Here is a 20937-nt window from a genome sequence, read left to right as displayed (position 1 = left end):
AAGACAATCCGGAAGTTTTAGGGGAAGCTCAGAACAGGATTTTCCTCTTTGTGTGCCAGTGCCACAGGTGACAAAAAGATAAAAGCCATTGCTGCTTTATAAAGATCCTAATCCCACTTGTCTCTTGGAAAAAGGTTAAAAAAACAAAACAAAACAAAAACAACAACAACGAAAAACCCCAAACCCTTCCTGTTTCCTGGTGATCACACCCCAGAGTATCATTAACTGCTGCCCTCTTTTTGGATTGGTTTCATAATTATTTTATCTATTAAGCCCAGAGTTGTTTAACAGAAAAAAAAATCTTTAATTCAGAATGTTGCTAATTTTGGACAGACGTCCCAATCACCCAGTCTCCTTATTCTTTGCTCACCCTCAGGTGATACTGTTTCTCCCTCTGGAAGGCACTAGCTATCTTCAGTCACTGGATCAGGGAGTAACCAAAGCATTCAGGAGGTATTATACCAAGCATATATTTGACTACTTTGCTGACTGTATTGGGGAAAAAAAACCCCAAAAAACCCTTGCCTTACTTTGAAAGAAACATAGCCACAACATTGCTGACACTTTGGTAGTGATAAAAGGCGATGGATGATATAAAACCAGCCATTCTTACTAAAGCCTAGTGGAAACTTTGGGACCGCGTGAATGATTATGCATATTTCCTAGAAGATGTTGAAAAAAATCAGAGTCTGCAAAAACGGATGGGCTGTAAATTCATCAATATCAATGAAAGTGAAATTAATGAGCTACTCAAGTTCCAAATTGTGGTGATAATGAGAGTCTGTAGATAAGAAGTCCCCAGAGCCAGAGGTAAAGATGAACCTAAGGAAATTGAGTGCGGTCTTACACTCTGCTTGAGGCCTCATTGATGCTACAATTAATATGGATCCTTTCTTGGATCGAAGTTTGACTTTTAAAAAAGATTATGATAAATTGTTGTATACCTATAAAGAGGTACAAACCTTCAAAATAAACAAAAGTTGAAGAAAGAGAAGGGAGACTCATTATGAAGAGGAAGTGTGAGTGAAGGAGATAGATACAGAAGGGGTGAAGCAGAGTATGAGTCTGAATCCTGTTAGGAGGAGGCGCAGGTAGAGAGAAGGAGGGTCAGAAGCCTTCAGTGGAAGAGCCTGGATTGTCAGGCAGTGGCACTGAAAATCTTGAGTAGGTATATCTGGAGAATCTGCGAAAGCCAGAAATGCAGGATTGGGCTTTTGTAATCTAACCTTGGAATTGAATTTGGAAAGAGTAGAGATGCCTGAGTTTACAGGAGAACCCAGAGGCAGTTTCTTCCAAATAAGTCATCTCTTGCCACCCTTTCCCTATTGTCTCAACATCACCTTCACCGTGACCATCCTTATAATCACCAGCCACACATCCACATCATTTAGTTGTTCAACAAACATTAAGCCTAAACTATGCGGAGTCCTGTGCTAAACTGGGAGACATCGTCTCAAATCTAAGGTAAATGGTCATTTAACAGTGGCCTTTCTTATTAATGTAGTAAGTATAAAAGATCACGGTCTTGCTTTATTTTAGTGGACTTTGAATATAAATTTTTCCTTAAAACCTCTTGGCCTCATTTACTATAACTGTTTTCCCTAGATACTAAATTCTTCAATCACAAATGGAGGTTTTCTGAGTTACCCTTGGTAGTTGTCATGAGGGTACTTGCTCTTGAATTGCTGACACGATCCTGTATTTTACAAAGCACTTTAACATTAATCTGTACTGTTGATCCTCACTTTAGACCTATGAAGTTCTGTTAGCCCATCCTTTAGCAATCCCCTCCTCTAAAAGTTCAGAGAGGTTAAGCAACTTGCCTGAGTGTGCACAGCTAATGATGTAAATGATAAGACTAGGGCCACAACTGATTTATTAGCTACTTTGTCAGACACTTTGATAGGAAGTGTATCACCCCTTTGAGAATTTATGGTCCCAGGCAATGAACAGGTAATTTAAAATAAACGTAGGAGCTGTGAACTGGCATCCTGCAGGCCAGATTTGGCCAACAGATGTGTTTTGTTTGATTTCCCCATTTTAAAACAATTTTGAATTGATTTCCAGTATCCTCATCCCAAGCCCTTTTTTGATTAAGGGCTATTTACATACAATACAATGCACCAATTAAAGTGTGTACTTTGTTGAATTTTTAACACTTGTGTAACTACCCCTGCAATCAAAATATAGAACAGTTCCCTTAATTTTAAAAAGTTTACTTATGCCCTTGGGCACTAAATCCCTTCTCCGGCCCCAGTAATGCCATCATTTAAAAATTAGGATATTTCACATTAAAAAACTGGATTAAACAATTGGAAACCCCGACAACAGTCGGGGTTTCTGCATTCCCAAAGGGCAACAGTCATTAGCTTGCTGCTTTGCTTACTTGCTTGCCGCTCCCCATAGATGATGTTAAGTGTCGCAGCAGAACTGCGTACCCAGTGCCTCCGGGGACCAGAGGACTGTGGGATTAGCTGGGGAAGGCTGGGGCGCAGCTGGCCTGGAGGGATGAATGAGTTCCTAGGAAGGGCAGTTGCGGGGCAAGAGTGTTCTAAACCAAGGAGGATTGGAAGGGAGGTCCTGGGAGGACGGGGTTCTGTGGGGGACAGGAAGGCAGCAGGGTGCATCACTCGTTTTTGATGGCAGATGGGCCTCTCAAGTGGAAGAGTTTACTGTATGTGTTTCAAAGTTTGTGAGCTTTGGTTTTTGAAGGCTTTCTGTAACTAAGGAACAGGTGTTTTTATCTGTACATCTCTGGGGATTTTATGATTCGTTGTTGTTGGAATGAGAAGGGAAAATTAGTATTTTTATTTTTGTAAGGATTATAGGTCTGCGTCTGGTACTTGGGTTGTATGTTTCTGAGGAAAGGAGCCAGGGAAAAGTGCTCCCTCTGTCCCCACCACCTCCACTTTCTCGTTCCAGCCAGCCAGCCTGGGGCCGGCCAGTAGGGTAAGCAGCAGGTGGCGAGGGGGGCGGGGGGGGGCGGGGCGGGGCGGGAGGGCGGTTCAGGCCCTCAGTTCCCGCCCCCCACCCCCACCCTGGGGAATTAGCTAGAGGCCACATTCGCTGCCGCTAAATTACCAGCGACGCCATGGATAGGCTGGGCTCACGGTGCCCTCTGCCAGGCTACCCTCGGGCCTCTGTCCTTATATGCCTCCTGGTGAGTGCCCCACGCTACGACTTTACCACCCTCCTCCGCGCTAAGCGTCCAAGCTGCAAACTGATGGAGCCAGACACACTTCCCTTTAATGCTTTTGGGATTTTGAGCTGGGGGCCAGCAGGCAGGGGGATGGACAGCAAAATCCCTGGGGACATCACTCGGTGTCCTGGAGATTGTGGTGTGGTTCTGAAGCTTACCAGCACCCTTTTTTCACTCTGAGAAGCCGTGACTTGGGCCGGGTGTCATAGCCAGGGTCAGGGAGGTCGAAGGGGTGTCTGGTAGTTGAGTCCTTGCCTACGGGTCACATGATAGATTCTTTTCTTTTTGTTGCAGTTACCATATTGTTTTTTTCTGGGGGCTTTGTTTTCTCATCTCAGAAATATCTTAAAATGTTAAGGTTGGAAGTGACTGTTCACAGAGGGCCTCCAGCTGAGGAGGAGGCTGAGGGGGAGGTGGGGAGGGTCAGAAGCCCAGGGATGGAGCCCAGCTCTGATGATCACTTTTAGGTGATTTCTTCCTCTTTATGGCCCTTTTTTCCTCATCTCTAACAATGTGCACGTATCAGGGGCTCTTAACTCTTCTGGGTCTGTAAATTTTCTCTCTCCTATTGTTTGTTTGTATTTGTACCCAAGGAAAATGTATAGATAAGCACAGTGTTTCATTCATTCAGAATATTCATGGATTCCTTAAAACTAGGTAGATTATAAATTCAGGTGGACTACAAATTTAGAACCACTCGGTGGTTTCTGGGTCCCCTTCTGCCTTAACAGAGACCAGATTGTATAGTCAGCCCTAACCTCTTAAAGGCTGTGCAAATACTCCAGGACATAAAAAGGAAAAAGGCAAAATGAAATACAAAGTAACTGAGGATACATAAAATATTTTAAAAGAATGTAAAAATAGAAAAGGTATATAGTAAAAGACATAAGTGGGAAAATCTCGAAAGACTTTAAAAAATTATAATATAGGTCTTTTTCCCTTTATAATGTTTCTGTTAGGGAATATTGTGATGCGTGTATTTTCCAACAATTTTGCATTAGTACAATGTCCCTTTCTAATATACCATAGTCTATCCTTGGTTCCAGGTTGACCTTTCATGCTTCTGATACTTTGATGTGGTCCACAAACATTTCTCAAGCCCTACTCCCTATCGGGAGTTGTAAAGTGCTGGGAATATAGAAATGAGTGAGACTGAAGAGCACGTGTCCCATGGAGGGGACCTACATAAATAGCTCCCTATATTTCCCTGCGATCAACGGTACAACAGCAGGATGTTTAGCAGCAATCCTAGCCTCTACCCAGTAGATGCGAACAGCATCTCTTTCCATTATGTCACAACAATAAAAATTGTCTCCAGACACTGCCAGATGTCCCCTTGTTGGGGGTTGGGGGGCGGGGAGGCAAATTGCCTTGAGAACCACAGGATTAAGTGAGGCTGAACCGACCCCACTAAATCAATTCCTAGTCGTGTCCATTGCAGTTCAAAGAGCCCTGAAAGGGAAGCAGGAGTCTTGGGTACAAGTGTTGGCCCTGTTGCAGTTTCTGAATATTCTGCCGTAGTTACCTTACCTGTTAAATTAAGGCTTATCTTAGATAGTACCTGAGAGCACAGCTCTCGGTGTCAGTAGCACAGGTCGCGTTGCTTTAGAGTTAGGCTACCGTTTCCACTAGCTCACCCACAGTGCCTGGCACATTTACACCTGACTGGAGGTGAAATTAACTCCTCAAACATCAAGACCTGTAAGAGCTCAGTATTTGACTGAGTTCATTTGTGTTCCAATACATTTGAGGTGAGTTTATATTTAATCTTAGCTATGTTGCAGTGATTCCTGCTGGCTGGAATGCCCCGAATCTTCCCTAGGAATGGCTTTTTTTTTTTTTCATTTGGGGGACAGGCTCTTGCTTCTTTTATTTGACATCTGTGCTGGAAGCCACCTTCAAGTCATATGGTTGACCCCTTACAGTGTTCTAGTATGTCTCGTTCTCTGCTAAGGCACTGCCAACAAGCCTTACCTCCTTCACAAGACCAGTCAATCTTAACAACATCTTGCTGGTGTATTAATTCACTAATCTACAAGTATTCGTAGCGAACCTGCTGTGTGTCGTGAACTGTGCTGGGGATACAGAGATAAACGAAGCACAACCCCTTTCTGTATTGAATTTGTGATTACAAATTATGTTTTTTCCTATCTCGTTTTAACTCATGGCAACTCTGAGAGAGGCAGCACAAGTGTCATAATCTCCACTTTCTAGATAAGCTTTATAGATGGTGAGGAAGAAAATTGTGGAAGGCCACGGCAGTTAGCAGTGTTGGCGCTAGGATTTAAATCCTTCTGCACTTACGTCCACACACACACTAAAAGCTTCATTGGAAAGTCTGGGTTTTTCTTTCATGCATGGTCACTGTTTCAGTTCAGAGGACTTAGTATGTTGAACTGGTGGTTTGGTGGAGGTAGTGGGAGGGAATGAGAAACCCAACCCAGGCAGGCCTCTCGTCAAACTGAAGCTCAAGACATAAAAACGCTGCTCAGGCCCTGCCAAGAAGTAGAAGTAGGAGCCAGGGCTTAGGCGACAGCATGAAAGGAGTGGGAGGGCAGAGGTTTATTTGGGCAAGGAATGAGCCCTGGGCTGGGAGGCAGGAGAAACAGGCTCTTGTTCAGCCTGGCTTAAGTCACAGTGGGGCTCCTTGCAAGATGCCTAGGTCCCTGTTAATGACTCCATTATATCCCCCAAGCAGAGAACTCTGGATGGAGGTGTTCTCCAGTTCTTTTCATTTCTTCTTATTTTAAATGTAAGAAAAAGTGTATCTTGAATGCCTTTTCCTCTCACGTTGTCATTGCCATCAGTTTCTTTTTCCTGGATCATTGTGATGGCTTTCTAAATAGGCTGCCTCTGACGATTCTTCATCCTCCCTCCTGCTACCCTACTCAGCTTCACTGTGTTATTACTTTGCTACTTAAAAACCTCCCAAAGTACCCTGTCACTTGAGTACAAACTCCAGGCTCCTTAGCCTGCCCCTTTTCCTTAGAGTGGTAGCCAGTTTCATTTCCTCCTGATCTCATACCCTCAGACCAAGACCTGTGCAGACTCTATCTCATCGATCCCTAAATACCTCTTGGGTTTGTGCATATTACCATTTGCTTAGCATGTCTCGTTCTCCTCTTTCCTACTTATTGTTTCACATCCAACTTAGAACTCTTGGAAGTCTTTTCCTGTTCCCTCAGGTCCAGCCTTCCTCATAGCCCCCCCCAGCTCTCAGTTTCAGTAGCACGGGTTGCATTACTTTAGAATTAGGCTACCTTTTGCACTAGCTCACCCATGGTGCCTAGCGCATATGTTATAACCTCCACAGGATGATAGCGGTTCAGCGGGTGCCAGTTGGTGTTATCTCTGTAAGAATGGATTCCATGTCCTCCAGACTTGAGTCCTCATCCTGGCTTCACCAAATGAAAGCTGCGTGATTTTGAGCAAGCATCTTGATGTCTGAGCCCCTGGGGTTTTTGTTTTTGTTTTGGGGTTTTTTTTTTAATCATCTGCAAAATGCAGAGGAAAATACCTAGGCATGAGAAGTTCGTTGAAGCACTAAAGCTTAGCCTCTCAGCATTTTGGATGGGGAATGGGTATGAGAAAACGATGCCCAGCCTTGGTTCCAGTCCGCGTGAGGGGGCGGGGGGTGAATCGCCGTGTCACTGCTGACTTGTGCCTTTTCCCACCATTTAGATCCTGGCAGCCTCTTTCCTGACATACCCCATGCTCAGGACCCTTAGCCTGCAGCTCCATTCCGCTGTCACTGGCAGTTTTGTCTCCGGCACTTACTCCATCGTCTTTGTCAACTGTCCCAACGAGCAAATTGCCAGAGATATTGCCAGGTATGGTAAAGGGGCTTAGTTGCTGCCCCAGGAGGCTCAGGGAGCTACCAGGATGCTCCAGAGGGGCCACTTTTGGGCCATTCTCTTGCTTCTGACACGCCTGTCCATGCAGTGCTGAACTGCACAGCTGTCTGCCTGGGGTGGCAGGAGGAGCACAGCTGAACGGCCCGCTGGGCTCTGCTGCGGGGCCTGAAAATGTTGCGCATGGGAGCATGTAAGGGGTGTGAGACCCAGAGGGATGTGTGGCTTATTTAAGGTATTAAGAGAAGAATGGAATCCTGCCTGTTGAGGACTTGAAGTCTCCCAATTCCTGGTCCATCTCTCTTTCTTCTTGGAGACGCTCTTTTTGCTCAGTCCTAGACGTGTTCATTGTGATAGGTGAGGAGGAGGAAGTGGCCATTCCAAATATTTAGACAATTTCTAGAAGCAGCTGTGGTATAGTAGAAAGAACACTGGACCTGTAAACAGACCAGCATTTGAATCTTGGCTCTACCACTTACTGTGTTAACTTGAGCAAGTCATTTCCCTTCTCTAAGCATTAGTTTTCTAAATTATAAGATAGGATAATGTCACCTACCTCACAGGATGGGGAGGATTAAATGATAGGAAATATGTACAATCCTTACCCTAGTAACTCGAATGTAGTAGGTGCTCAATAAATGTTTGTGGTATCTGAATTTTCCCTCCTTCATTTCTCTTTATAGATACAGTTTTGAAGAGGATTAGTTTGGCTTGAGGGTAATGGATTTGGCTTCTCGCTTCATAGCTCAGCACTCTTGAAGTTGATGATAGACTAGGTTACAGTGTTTTCAAATGTTGAATCTGGTCTTTGGGAAGACACGCCCTCCAAACTGTTGGTCATAGGTTAACTTTGTATTTGATTCCATCTTTCTTTCCTCCACCAGAGTATAATTTTTTCCCTTGTTAACACTACCTTTAGAAAACAGCTCTTATCTAAAAGACCCTGTAATTGCTTCAGAGATACAACCATAGTATTTAGCAGCTAGGAATTGAAATCCCTCCTGATGCTTCTCATATACCCAGGGTCTGTACTGAACTGTCTTTTTTCTGGACTCCCGGATCAGCCACACTGGATCCTGTCAAGGAAGAACTTCAGCTGACATTGGTGAGGTTTGGTGTTAGGAGGAACTTGATTCTAATGCCTGGATTCTACCTGGTTGAAATTCCAGTTTAGGTGAATGGAATCAGTATCAGCTTGGAGAGACATCTCTACTATCTTCTTGCATTCAAGGTTGTTAATGAGAAGTCAGGTGTTTCTCAGGGTCTCCTTCCTCTGTAGGTAATACTTTTTCTCTCTGATAATTTTTAAGATTTTCTCTTTATCTTAATGCTCAGTTATTAACTCGTTAAACGTTCTCTCTCTATTCTTTATGTGTCTTTTTCTTGGAATTCCTGTTAGAAGGCTGTTGAATTTGTTTCCTATGACTGAACTTTTATATTTTTCTGTTCCTTTATTCTGCACACTGGGAGAATTTCTGAGTCCATTGTCTCTCTTGTTTTTCATTTGCATCTATTTTGCTATTTGGCCCTGAGTTTTTTGTTTAAATGATACAGTTTTCCTTTTCAAGGTTTCTAATTGTTCTTTCATAACCAACTACTCATGTTTCATAAATGTCTAATCTCATTATAATCTGATTTTATCTTATGGATGCAATAACCTTGCCTAATCTTTCTGTATATGAATTATACTTATATTTTTAATTTTTGCCAGCTTCATTGAGATATAACTGACATATAATATTGTGTAAGTTTATGGTGTACAAATGATGATTCTATATATTATATATAGCAAAATGATTACCACCATAAGGTCAGTTAATACATTTATCGCCTCACACAGTTACCTTTTTTTGGGAAGTGAGAAATTTTAAGATTTCCTCTCAACAACTTTCAGGTGTACATAATTGTACTTATTTTAAAATCTTGGTTTTGAAGGTACTATTAACTGGTCCTCTTGCATAAATTCTTTTGTTTGTTGAATTTTTGTCTCTCATTATTGACTTTCCTCAAATAAGTACCTGTGTTTCTTAATTGTAACTTCTCTCGTCTTTTTAGCTGTTTGTGGGGAGGCGCAGGAACAGCTGCAAGGAATTGGTATTAGCAGCACTGTTTTCAGCGTGAGTGTGGTTTGGGGGGACATTCTACAGGCTGGGGTGCCCTAGTAACTGGTCTCCTGGGCATGAATTCTTCCTTTTACGCTTGGCTGTCACCAGCTACTAGGACACTGTTTTGCCTTTTCCCCCAAAGTGCCTACACTACTCCTCCTTCCTGGAGACAAACACCCCCTTATTGCTGCCTGGACCATGGGAGATTTGGGGCACCTACCTCTCCTGCCCTGGCATTCCAGCGATTCGCCGTGATGGCTGCCTCCAGGTTCCTGCCTGCTGCGGTTCTGTCGCCTCCTGAGACAGACCGTGGCTCTTATCTCTGTGGACAACCCCCTGCGTGCTCCCTTGCGTGTCTCGGGGCTGCCTTTTATTCTTTGAGTCTTCCTCATAGTTGCTGGTACGCAAAGCATTCTCCTTACTGTGTTCTGACATGGCTAAGTTGTGTGTTTGGTCCACAAAATTGAACTGAAAGTCAGAAGTGGAGTCTTTAGTGACGTGACTCTAAGGCAATGGATTGCTTTTCCAGACATTTAACTCACCCATTATGTTGGCCTGCCACCTTCAGAACCAATAAAATGTAATTCCTCAGCAAGTGATTGAGCGAGCAAGACTCGCAGCAGTTGCTTAAGCAAACCCGTGCCATGTGCCTCTCCTTATGGTCAGGGATTTATTTAGCTCCTCTAACTTTACAAGGGAATGAGGGTGTTGGTAATGCCTCATTAATGTGGAGCCTTAAATAGAGAGCGCTGTTGAGCCTGGAACTCAAGGGAAGAGAAAGTAGGTCAGTTCTCTTGGCAGCAGCTGGAGGAAGGAGGGATCAGTGAGCAGGGCTCAAACAAGATTTGTCTGGCAAGGTGTAAACACTCCAGAGACAGAGACTGGCTCCCAGGGCCGCCTGAGACGTGAGAGGGGTTTGTCAGGACCTGATTCTGAGGGCTTGAGGTTTTGATGTTTGGGGACACTTCTTTGCATCAACAACTTGGTGACTTGGTGATTCTCCTGTTTCTATGACACCTGTACTGGTTCAAGACCCTTTTATTGTGTTCCCCAGGGCGCGTCACAGGAATCTGAGGTTATCAGGCCAGGAATTCCAAGGTGTGGTCTGTCAAACAAACAAACAAACAAAAAACTTAGAGGGCTGCAGGGATGTAGATTGTGCTCTTAGGGCTATGATAGAGACCTTTACAGAAAGGGTGAGAAGAGCCTATATTTGCCAAAGACAAACACAAGGTAGGATGCTTTTCTTGCTTTTATTTGGAGTTGTGTGGTCACGTGGGTATCTACAGCTCAGAAGCACTGAGTGTCAGCCCGATACACACCTGTGCGAGAAAAGTAGCAGTGGCATAATAAAGGAGCCCTTGGTGGTGAACGGGCTTGGGAGCTCCTGGTTGAACCATTTTCACATCCAGCAGGAAGGTCAGGTGGAGTGAGGGGGACATGCCTGTCTTGGGTAGGTGGTTGAATACTTATTCCTGGAATGAAAGAAGGAACTTGCGGAAGGTCACACAGCCATCCTCCTGCAGGGTCAGGAATGGAATCCAGGCCTTCTTGTTCTCTGTCCAGAGTTAGTCCCCATTCCCCAGGCAGACTGGGCCTGGCCTTCACATTGCCAGGAGGAGGGGCACACTAAATGGTTATCTAGTTCCCAGCAACTCCTGTCCCTTCTCCCTTCCCTTAAGGTCCTGGACGTTTGCCCCAGTGACTGTCAAATGTCTTTGCTTTAGGGCTATACTGGACAAGAAGCTGGCTGCCTCTGTGAACATCCTGCCCAAGGCATCCTCACTGTGAGTTTTGCTACGGCCAGTGGAGGGGTGTGGGAACGCCGCTGGGTCAGGTCCTGGCTGGTGGGAAGGGCAGTGGACTACTGGGGAATCGTGAAAGAACAATTCAGAGGCATTTAATTAATCAACTGTTGATTTGTATTCAGAGGAAATTAACTAGTGGGTTTATGTCATCCATGAACAAAAGCAAAAATGTGCTATGTGTAGAGAAAGGAGGAAAAAAACTCTATAGTTTAGGAACAGTGAATCTTGTTTGCACATTCTTTGTTAAAATCGATTAGTTTGCTTTTAGCAAAGAAGCCAGGCTGGACAGTCCATCCCTGAATAAGCCATCTAGGAATATCAAAGAAAATAATTTCCACTGTTTTTAGATACTTTAGAAAACCGAGAAGCTGGCTTATGTGACGAGCTACATGCACGCCTTGCCTGTCTTGTATTTCATCGACAGCTTCATCGTAGTTAAGCCCGGTCGGCACCGTTTCTCTCATCAAAATATTTTAGCATCCCACTACATGTGTTTCAGGATTTGTCTTGTGACTTACTTGCTCTGATCAGCCTGTTTCTCATCCCCTTCCCTCCTGGGAAGAGAGAGAGAATGAGAGAATGGGGGGTGGGGTAGGTGGAGAGGGCAATCTTGCCCCCTCTGAAGGTCGGAGCAGAGGAGCGCTCTGCTGTGAGAGCTCCCTCGCCGGCCAGCAGTGTCGCTGCCTCCGTGGCTCGCATCGTCCGGTGCTGTGGTCCCAACTTGGGCTGGACGTTAGGCTCCTTAGCTCCAGTCTAGGTCTACTCAATCAGGCTCCCTGAGGGTGGGGCTTGGGTCTCTGAATTTTTAAAGAGTTATATAGCTGATTCACATCAAGCTAGTCTGGGAACCAATGCTTGGGACCTAGAATGGAATTTCAGCCTAGCAATTCTATCCTGTGGCCTGTAGTGGGTCCTTTCGCCACAGCTCTGTGAGACGAGGCCAGTGGCCTATGTCATCTTAGACTTGCCCAGGGTCAGTGTAGATATTCGCAGGCCAAATGACTTTCCCTTCACATGATGCTGTTCTCGTACTCTTTTCTGAACATTATCACTGACTTTTAACGTTTGGACCTGTTTCCATGTCTTGTAAGGCTCACTTCTTCCCTGAAGCCTCCTGTGCTTTTTATTTATCCTTTCCCGGGCACTCAGTACCCAGAGTCAGTGACAAAAGTAGCACCGTTCCAAAGGATGGGGAGGGGCCTGGAAGCCACGGATAGAAAATGAGTGTTGAAAGAGCTAGAGATGCCCAGTTCAGAGGTGAGAAAACAGGAGTTTCTGCAGGGCTTTCCTGAGGTGGTTGTTCACGTGGAAGTTGGGGAAAACAAGCGGGAGGCAGATGCTGGCACACCAGAAGAAAAACCACCTCATGTGTAGACCTATAAGGTAGAAGTTCTTCTTCAAGAAATGGTGAGCCTCTCACCTCCAGGAATGTTCAAGCCGATGCTAGAAGCACACGTTAGAACGGTTCCACTGGATGACCTGCAGTGCCTTGGCCAACCCTAGACACTTTTATGTGGGCTTGGAAAGATTTTAAAGTTCCCATCTCAGTAAGGCACCTGCCTGGGCCAGGTTTGACATTTCACTGGGCTTGTTTTATGAGCGTGATAATTTGGTTTTGTTCTCTTCTCCAGCTACTTTTGGAATGGACAAATAGAAGAAGCCACTGAGATCCTGTTGGTGAGTGCGGCGGGGTCACTAGGGGAGGGGGCTTGATAGAAGAAGCCCAAGCGAGACCTAGGCCTTTTTCCCAGGTTCCAATGAAAAATTAGCAAAAGTCAACTGATTGCGGTTCTTGCCCCACATAGACGTCTGAGGTTCACTTGTGAGACAGCGACAGGGCTGGTGACCAGGAGGGAATGCTGTCCCCTAAATAGCCAGGCGAATGGGCAGCTGCAGAGCTGGGCTGATGTCCTAAAGCAGTGATTTTTTTTTTTCTTTTACAGTTAACAAAGACAAAGACTTCCAAGGTCCACATTTTGTCCAGTTTTGTCAGGTAATGCTGGCGTCTCTTCTCAGCCAGGAGCGTTCGATAGGGATTCAGTGGAGGAGCTTGAAAAGCAGGAAACCTAGTCGCCCGACTTTCCGTGTGACCCTGGATATGTGCCTGTGCCTCAGATTCTCCATATGTAAAACGAGAGGCTAGAATGAGTTAGTTCATACCAGTGGTTCTCAAAATTTTGGTCTCAGGAGCCCTTTGCACTTTTAAAAATTATTGAGGACCTAAAAGAGCTTTGTTTATGTGGATTATATCAAAGTTTATTGCATTCGAAATTAAAACTGAGAATTAAAAAATTTTAAAATAACAATAATAAAACCATCACATAGTAATGTAAATAATGCATTTTTATGGAAAGTAACCATATGCCCCCCCCCCCCACCAAAGTGAGAGGAATGGCACCATTTTAAATTTTTGCAAAATCTGGCTTAGTAAGAAGGATCTTTAAATATTGGGACACTTTTAAAGCTCATGGTGATAAATTCAAGTTTTACAAACATCTAATTTTTGCTTGAAAACATAATTTTTTCCATTGGCAGCAAATGATTTAAATTGTTTTAATTTGAATGATGGACTCACTTTGTTCCTGTATTAAAATATGTCTACCTAATTCTCAAATCTGGGTAACCATAATTTGTAAAATTGACAAATTATGGGAACTCAGGCTTAAAAATGGTGTTCCATGAAAAAACCTAGTTTTAGCTTCTGACTCAAACAGTCAGCCAAGTTTAAGACACCATTGAATTTAGGCATACAGCAAAGTGTTCTATGTATACTTTCTGCTTTGTCGCACAGTAGTAAAAAGACGTACTCAGGGGTTGAAATGTAATAAAAGTAGTTATTTTACGCCTTAGCTGGTGTGGCTCAGTGGATTGAGCACCAGCCTGCAAATCAAAGGGTCGCTGGTTCGATTCCCAATTAGGGTACATGTCTGGGTGTGGGCCAGGTCCCCAGTAGGAGGTGCGTGAGAGGCAACCACACGTTGATGCTACTCTCCCTCTTTTTCTCCCTCGCTTCCCCTCTCTCTAAAAATAAATAAATAAAATCTTAAAATAAAAAATATTTAAAAAAATAAATAAAAATAGTAATTTTTACCACTTTGTCAAGGATGTTCTTCAGTGAATTTGACTTCTTGCAAATGCAGGTGTGGTGGAGGATACAGTGACAGCTAGTGCAGTTTGGTGCCAGGGTGTCTGTGCGTGCTAAGGTACCAGCGGTTTTACCCATCGTTGCTTTTGCACTGGTAGTGCAAATGTCAGCACAGCGAAGACATAAATAACATGTTAGTAGCATTATGAAATAGTTTTGGTCTCATGGACCTCCTGAAAGAATCTTGGCGTTCCCCAGGGTCGATGGACTTTACTTGCAGAACCACTGGTTTAACGCCCTCCCATTCGAAGTGTGGTTTTGGAATCACTGGCATTGCCTGGAATCTTGCTGGAAGTGCAGTCTCATGGTCTCCACCTACTGAACCAAGCTTCAGCTTAACATGATCCCCAGGTGATCCCTTGCACGTTAAAAGCTTGAGAAGTACTGGTCTAAACTAGTGACTCTTGATGCTGGCTAATCCTGTAATCGCTTGGAGGTGTTTTCAAATTACCAGTTTAGGCCCTGCTTCAGATTTTGACTTAATTTATCTGGGCTGAGGATCAAACATGTTCTTCAGAAGCACCCAGATTGACTCTAATGTGCAGTTAGGGATGCAAGTCACCGATCAATGATAAAAACTCTTTTCCTTCATTGCAACCAGGATTCTGTGACAAGATGGCTATAGTCTGGTCTCAGGTCTAGCAGTAGAGAAGGCCCGGTGTTACCGCCTTAGCAGAGGCGTGGGAATAAGGCACCTTTGGTGGAACCAGCACTACCAAGAAGTTACGGCTTATCGGGTGAGGGACAGCTTCAGGGTTAAGATGGTAAACCTCAGAGCTTGACCTCCAGGGTCCAATCCTGGCTTCTCTACTTGCTAATTGTAGCCCAAGTGCACGCAGATTAGCTAGACTGTGCCTCAGTTGGCCATCTATAAAACGCGGGCCATACTAGTGCCTCAGGATGAATTTATGTGAAGTGTACGCATGAAGTACCGTATCAATGGCAGCTCTTACTGCTGATGTGTTAGATGCCTCCCTCCCTATGTCTGAACACTGTATGTCTGCTTATAAAAACACATACACTGTTCCAGGCATCCATGAAATAAGAAAATTCATTATCCTGGGGCACTGGATAAAATTACCCAGCTCACTGCAAGTGATTAAGCACCTACACACGTGTTGTGATGCATGCTGTCCCCTGAGAACCTCACAGTGTCTCATTCCACGGAAAGGAGGCAGGGCATTAGGACTCCCTTTTGGCAGGTAGGAAACCAAAGCCCCAGGCCTCGTGTTTCCTCAGTCTGGAAAATGAAGAAAACTTGGCACTGGGTGCCAACGGCCCAGTGAAAGAAAGGGGAAGGAGGGAGGGGGAGTCTGTGGGTTTGGATGGTCAAGGAAGGTCCCTTGGGAAAAGTCAATAGTTGAGTTTAACCTTGAAGGATGGAGAGGTTTTTGATTGATGAACAGGAGTGCGGAGAACGTGCCACACACAACTTGCCAGATGGAGAAAATACAGCGGTGTTGGGGAGGGCGCAATGAGGAGCGCGGGATAGTGGTAAAGACAGCACTGACACTTAATGAAGGCATACTGTACCAGTCAGTGCACCAGGTAAGTCCTTTATGTACTTTGTCTTCTTTAATATTCAGGAGCCCAGTCATGTACATGCTATTTTCAGTCCCTCTTTTATAAGGCCTGTAGAGAAATTAAGTGAATTATCCAAAGTTACACAGCTCGTAAGGGGCAATCTTGGCATTTGAACCCATGTCTATGAGACTCAGAAGCCATCTGGCCCAGCTCACCACTTGCAGGCAGATGGAAAACATAGGCTCGGGGTGGCGGATCATGGAGCTGGCCAGGCAGGCCGCAGCAGACTGCAGAGGGCCTCGAGCGAGGCCGGCCTGCTGGGTTTTGTCGCATGGACCGATTTTAGTCACAGTCACTCATAAGACTGCTTTCTTTTCAAAGGCTGATGCACCCTTTTGAAATCCCAGAAATCTTCAGTCTTCCCATGGACCAAGGAGATGTGCACTATTTCAAGTGGCTGGAGGAGGGCATGGAGGAGGACTGAGCGCGGGAAGCTCTCTGTGGAACCTGCTGGCTGCCTGCGGCCTTCATGCTGCACTCCGGGGGAGGGAGGCCTCTTTCCGCCTCCCAGCATCTCTGGATTCCATGTTTTTGCCAGCACAGAAGAGCTACGTAACTCGTGGGTGCTGGAGGTCTGAGGCTTCTGAGGCTGGAGGAGGAGGCCAGGCCATCAGGCCAAGCAAAAACCCAGTGGAACTTGTCTCTGAGTGCTTCACCCTTAGAGGTGTCTGGGGCTGGGAGGGCAAGGGTGGTTGTGTGTAGGGGACAAAGGGTGGCGGCGAGGGTGAGGTGTGTCATCCTCAGCGGTCACTGGGCCCACCTTCAGTCTGTGGGGTAGAATTACCCTCCTGGTTCTCAGGAGGAATAGAGCTGATGACCTGTTTATCTAGAAGGATCTGGGATGAATGTCACCTCCTAGAGGAACTGGCAAGCACTTTCTTTATTCAGAAGGATGGATTGGGAATGGTGCAATTTCAGGGACAAGCAGGGCTCTTTCTCCAAGCTGCAGATGGGCGTTCGTTCTCGTTCTCCCCGAGCCCTGAGGGGGGGGCCTGAGGCAGGCTTCAGGGCGCGTGTGGGCCTGGGGGAAGGGCAGTGCTCAGACAGAGCCTCCTGGATTGGGACCCGGTCTTGCCTCTTTCCTAGCCTGAGTATGGCAGACATCAGAAGGCTCTGGTGCCTTGCTCCGTAGAGACGCAGGCTCTGAGCCCACCATACTCACCTTTTTACTTGAGCATTGAAACTGAGCATCCTAAAGCAGGCAAAAGCACCCTGGGGAACTTCTAGACCCGTGTTCTTCAGACTCGCTCCAGAGTCCCAGAGGTTGACAGAAGGGGCTGGGACTGCCTACCCCCCATGTGCCCCCCCACCAATACTTCAGCCAATGCAACTATACTTTGAGTATTTTAATGTATTGAGCTATCTAGTAAGATTAGTAGGATTTTTAAGTTTTCTTTGTTAAAAGTTATAAACTGGTGGTCTAAGCCAGTCTCTGTTGTGTAGATTACTGGAGAAAACTGAATGTACTGCGGTCCAGAAAGGGGGCATGTTGTCACGAACAGTACCGCCAAGGCTGCTGGCCCTGTGCCTGGCGCTCTCGTACACCCGCCCCATGGTCACAGTGGAGGAGGGCAGGGAAGGCCGAGCGCCCTGTAGGGAGAGACGAGAGGCTTGACCTAGGCCCCTCCAGGATTCTGTCACAAGGTAACACCACTCCGGGGAGCCCATGTGCAGTTTGGGGGAGGGTCCCCTGAGCGTGGGTCCGCAGGCATCTGTGGTAACCGGGCCCTTCTTCCCAGAGGGAATGGTATGTGGGAGGGGTTGTGCTAGGCTCTGTTCTGACTCCTGCTGTTCTTCTTGGACCTTTGTGCCTCCAGATATAAACTGGGGGAGAATTTCCAAGGGCCTTTATGTGAAGACCTTGTAGGGCCTTCCGGTGGAGGCCCTCCCAGAGGTCCAGAGAATCCTTTTTTGATAGCCACTGGGGATTGTGGCGGGCTCCTTCAGGAGAAGAACGAAGAGAATGATGATGATGATGTCCCTTTCTACAACAGGTGTTTCTGATACGTAAGAAAAATCTTGTGTAAAGTCAACTCTAGTGAAAACATACGGGAGACCTCAAATGGACTGCCCGTGTTGCTTTCAGGACAAAGTCCAGTTTCTTGGTCTGGCCTTTAAGGCCCGTCATAGCCGTGCCCTTCCTCACTTTTTCCGTCCTCACCTACCTCTCCTCTCCCACTTGGGCAAGGGACTGCCCCGGTGAGCTGCGCGCGCGATGGTGCTCCTGTGTCCATGCCGTCCCCGCTGCCTGGGGCGCCCCTCAGCGCGCACGCTGGGGAATGTGGCTGCTGCTCTGCGAGGCCTGGCGCCCCTGCCGGAAGCAATCCCTCCCGCCTGGTTGCCGTTACCCCGGTGCATCAGCCAGCCTTGTACTTCTAGACTGAGCTACTCGAGGTCGGCAGCAGGTCTGAATCTGTTTGATCTCTTGTACAGGACTTAGCAAATAGTTCCCAAATTGATGTTTCAAGGATTTGAATAACTGAAGCTCTTTCCACAGCCTGAGGTTACTTTCTAATTTATGGAATTGGCAAAACCCAACTTTTTGTCCTTGAACCTTCTTAAAGTGGGACTAATTCCAAATTTCTATCTGTGGCCTTTATTGGGTCATTCTCTGTGCCGACTGTGCATTGCAGATTGTTTCTTAGTGGCCTTTCTCGGCTGTGGCGACTATCACAGGAATTGGAAGGGGAGGGGGTGGGGCACCGGCTCTCTCTGCCAGGTACCGTCCTAGGTTCTTACCATTATTTCATCCTTAGAATTCAGTGTTTTCATTCTGCAGATCCAACCAGAGATCAGAAAGCATAAGACTCTTAAAATAAGTGGCAGCTAGGCTCTGAACGCAGATCTGATTCTAAATTGACGCTCTTTACAGGCTCTTTCAAAGAGGCTGGACAATATCCTTATGTAGACCAAAGACCCAGAGAGCCCGTTGTGGCCTACCCTAAAGGGAGAGTTCTCAGTTCCTAAACCATCTATGTACTAAGTTGGTCTGGCACTTAAAAATATATCACATTGTTTCCTTCTCCCCACAGATCTGGAGGTTAGTGACAGTATCCTCATTCCACAAATGAGAGGACAGACTTAGAGGAGTTCAGTCATGCTAGGGTCTGCGTGACCCCAGCGTCCATGGGCTGGCCTGTACCACACTGACCTCCCCGAGTGATGCTGCGGGAGCAGGGGCCGGGACCCAGACTGCTGTGCCCACGTGGGAATGCCTTCCCAGCATTTCCCAGGAAATGTATGTTTTTGAATCTGCAATCCCCAGAAAAATCAGTCGAGGAAATGAGAAAAAAATATTAAAATTACCTGTGAATACTAAAGCTTAAAAGCATAGGAACATTACTGGTTTGAAGGACTCCATCAAATAAAAAATGAGCAAGGAACACTAGCGTGCCAAGCAGAAGGTTAGGAGAACCAGGACAGGAGCATGTGGGAGAGAGAGGTGCGCTGTCCCAGCGGTCTTGCTTATGATGGTTATGTCAGAAGTGCCTGTCTAGTCCTGTCTGCCGTAGACCGTGAATTATTCTTGCAAATGAAATAAGTTTATACACAGAATATTTGATACAAATCCTGTGAGCAGTATTCCACAAAATAAGCATTGGAAGCAAAATAAAGTCTAAATTTGACAATTTTGACACATGATTCTTAATACTGTTCTCCCTGTAGGATACTTGAATGTTACGTTATTTGAATATTATTCAATAGTGTTCCCTGGCATTTTCCAGTATTTAAATATTCCCTCTAGGCTCCAGTTCTTTGTAGATACTGTGCAACTAAGCTTCGTATTCCTATTTGTTAAACAAAACATTTTCCAGATGCCTATAACAATAAGGAAAGAATATAAACTGTTTTAAGAATAACTTAAGGACTTAGGGATTTTCTGAGAATGCTCCTACATTCCAAAGATTAGTATTTGTTGTAGGTTTGTACACACTACCCCAGACCACTCTCCAGCCTGGGGAGGACTGCTGTCCGCAGGAGGGGCTCGTTAGCTGCTCACTGTGGGATCTGGACAAAAAACCAGGTCTCTTGACACCTCGTGGCCTTCACTTTCATTCCACTCCATTGATTTCAGCCCAAATAACAATCCTGATCCCCCGCCCCAGTTCCAACTGTGGTTTTGTTCCAAGGGCAGTTAAAAGGTTGAAACAACCCTGACGGGGTGACTCATTTGGTTGGAGCATCATCCCATACACCAGAAGGCTGCAGGTTCGACCCCTAGTCAGGGCACGTATAGGAGGCAACCAGTTAGTTCCTTTCTCACATACATGTTTTTCTCCCTTCCTCCCTTCTCTCTCTCTAAAATCAACATATCCTTGAGTGAAGATCTTTAAAAAAGCAGTTGGAGCCGAAGGAATGGTAGATAAAAGTGAAAGCCATAGTTCATGTTTTTAGGGGCAGACATGCGCACTTGCAGGGATTACTAGGCTGCACTCCCTGCCCCCAGAACCCCAGGTTCCCGTCAGACCCTTGGTCTTCACCTCCCTGTAGCTGACTTTTTCCTGCCCCTTCACATCTGTTTCTCTCTCTCCAAACTGCCCCAAATGCAGAGTTTATCTAAAGTAATAAGCCGTGATTTTCTATGTGGAAGGGTTCCCCCTCAGCACCGGGGACCTGAACGCTGGGGGGGTGGGTTACCTCTGCCACGTGAAGGATGAAGGGTCTGGGCCAATGGACTCTGACCAAAGGGGAACCGGTTCTACCCCGAAGAGCCAGGCCTGGCACTCACTCCGCATTTCTAGGACTGTGTGCCGCTGTGCACTGAAGAGTTTTAGAAGTCTGTGCTTACGGATTTTAACACAGCCAGCTTCTAGGTCCCCCTCCCCTCCTTTATTGCTTCTCTGTGGCCCTCAGCTAATGCTTCTTGCCCCCATGGGGCAGGTACTCACAGTAGGAAAAAGGCTCCACATCCTCTTGGTGGTGAGGGTGAGGGCCCTGCTGAGGGAACCGCAGGCAGTGGTGGGAGCGGCAGGGTGGCCAGGGAGCGGACGGTCCCGCCGTTCCTCAGCTTCCAGGGAACCAAGGCCAGAAACCCCAGCCAGCTCCTCCTGCTCCCCAACTGCTGATAGTTCAGTGGGGAGAAGATAGGCCACTTTCCAAAGAGAGCTTTTGAGTTGTACATCAGACACATTAATTAAACTTTAATATAACAAATGTTATTAAAAGCAGCAATTCAAAACCATTAATCTCAGAAGGTGCACAGGATTATGATAAGGTCAGTTGGCAGTAATGCAGCCATGATCTG

General features: G+C 46.0%; 1 protein-coding gene across 1 annotated transcript; it reads left to right on the top strand.

Moving 5' to 3' along the window:
- Positions 1-3040: 3040 nt before the first annotated feature.
- Positions 3041-16592, top strand: LOC129079620 (protein CutA homolog). Its single transcript, XM_054584906.1, has 6 exons — positions 3041-3160; positions 6881-7029; positions 10883-10942; positions 12595-12640; positions 12907-12956; positions 16014-16592. Exons 1-6 carry the CDS (start codon positions 3092-3094, stop codon positions 16114-16116), a joined length of 477 nt encoding a protein of 158 aa, XP_054440881.1. The 5' UTR covers positions 3041-3091; the 3' UTR covers positions 16117-16592.
- The last annotated feature ends 4345 nt before the right edge of the window (positions 16593-20937 follow it).

Source organism: Pteronotus mesoamericanus, unplaced genomic scaffold (genome assembly GCF_021234165.1).
Source record: "Pteronotus mesoamericanus isolate MK-2021 breed Mesoamerican mustached bat unplaced genomic scaffold, CSHL_Meso_final contig_78, whole genome shotgun sequence".
Taxonomy (NCBI): domain Eukaryota; kingdom Metazoa; phylum Chordata; class Mammalia; order Chiroptera; family Mormoopidae; genus Pteronotus; species Pteronotus mesoamericanus.
The sequence above is the reverse complement of the archived record's forward strand: the minus strand, read 5'-3'. Positions and strand labels throughout refer to the sequence as shown.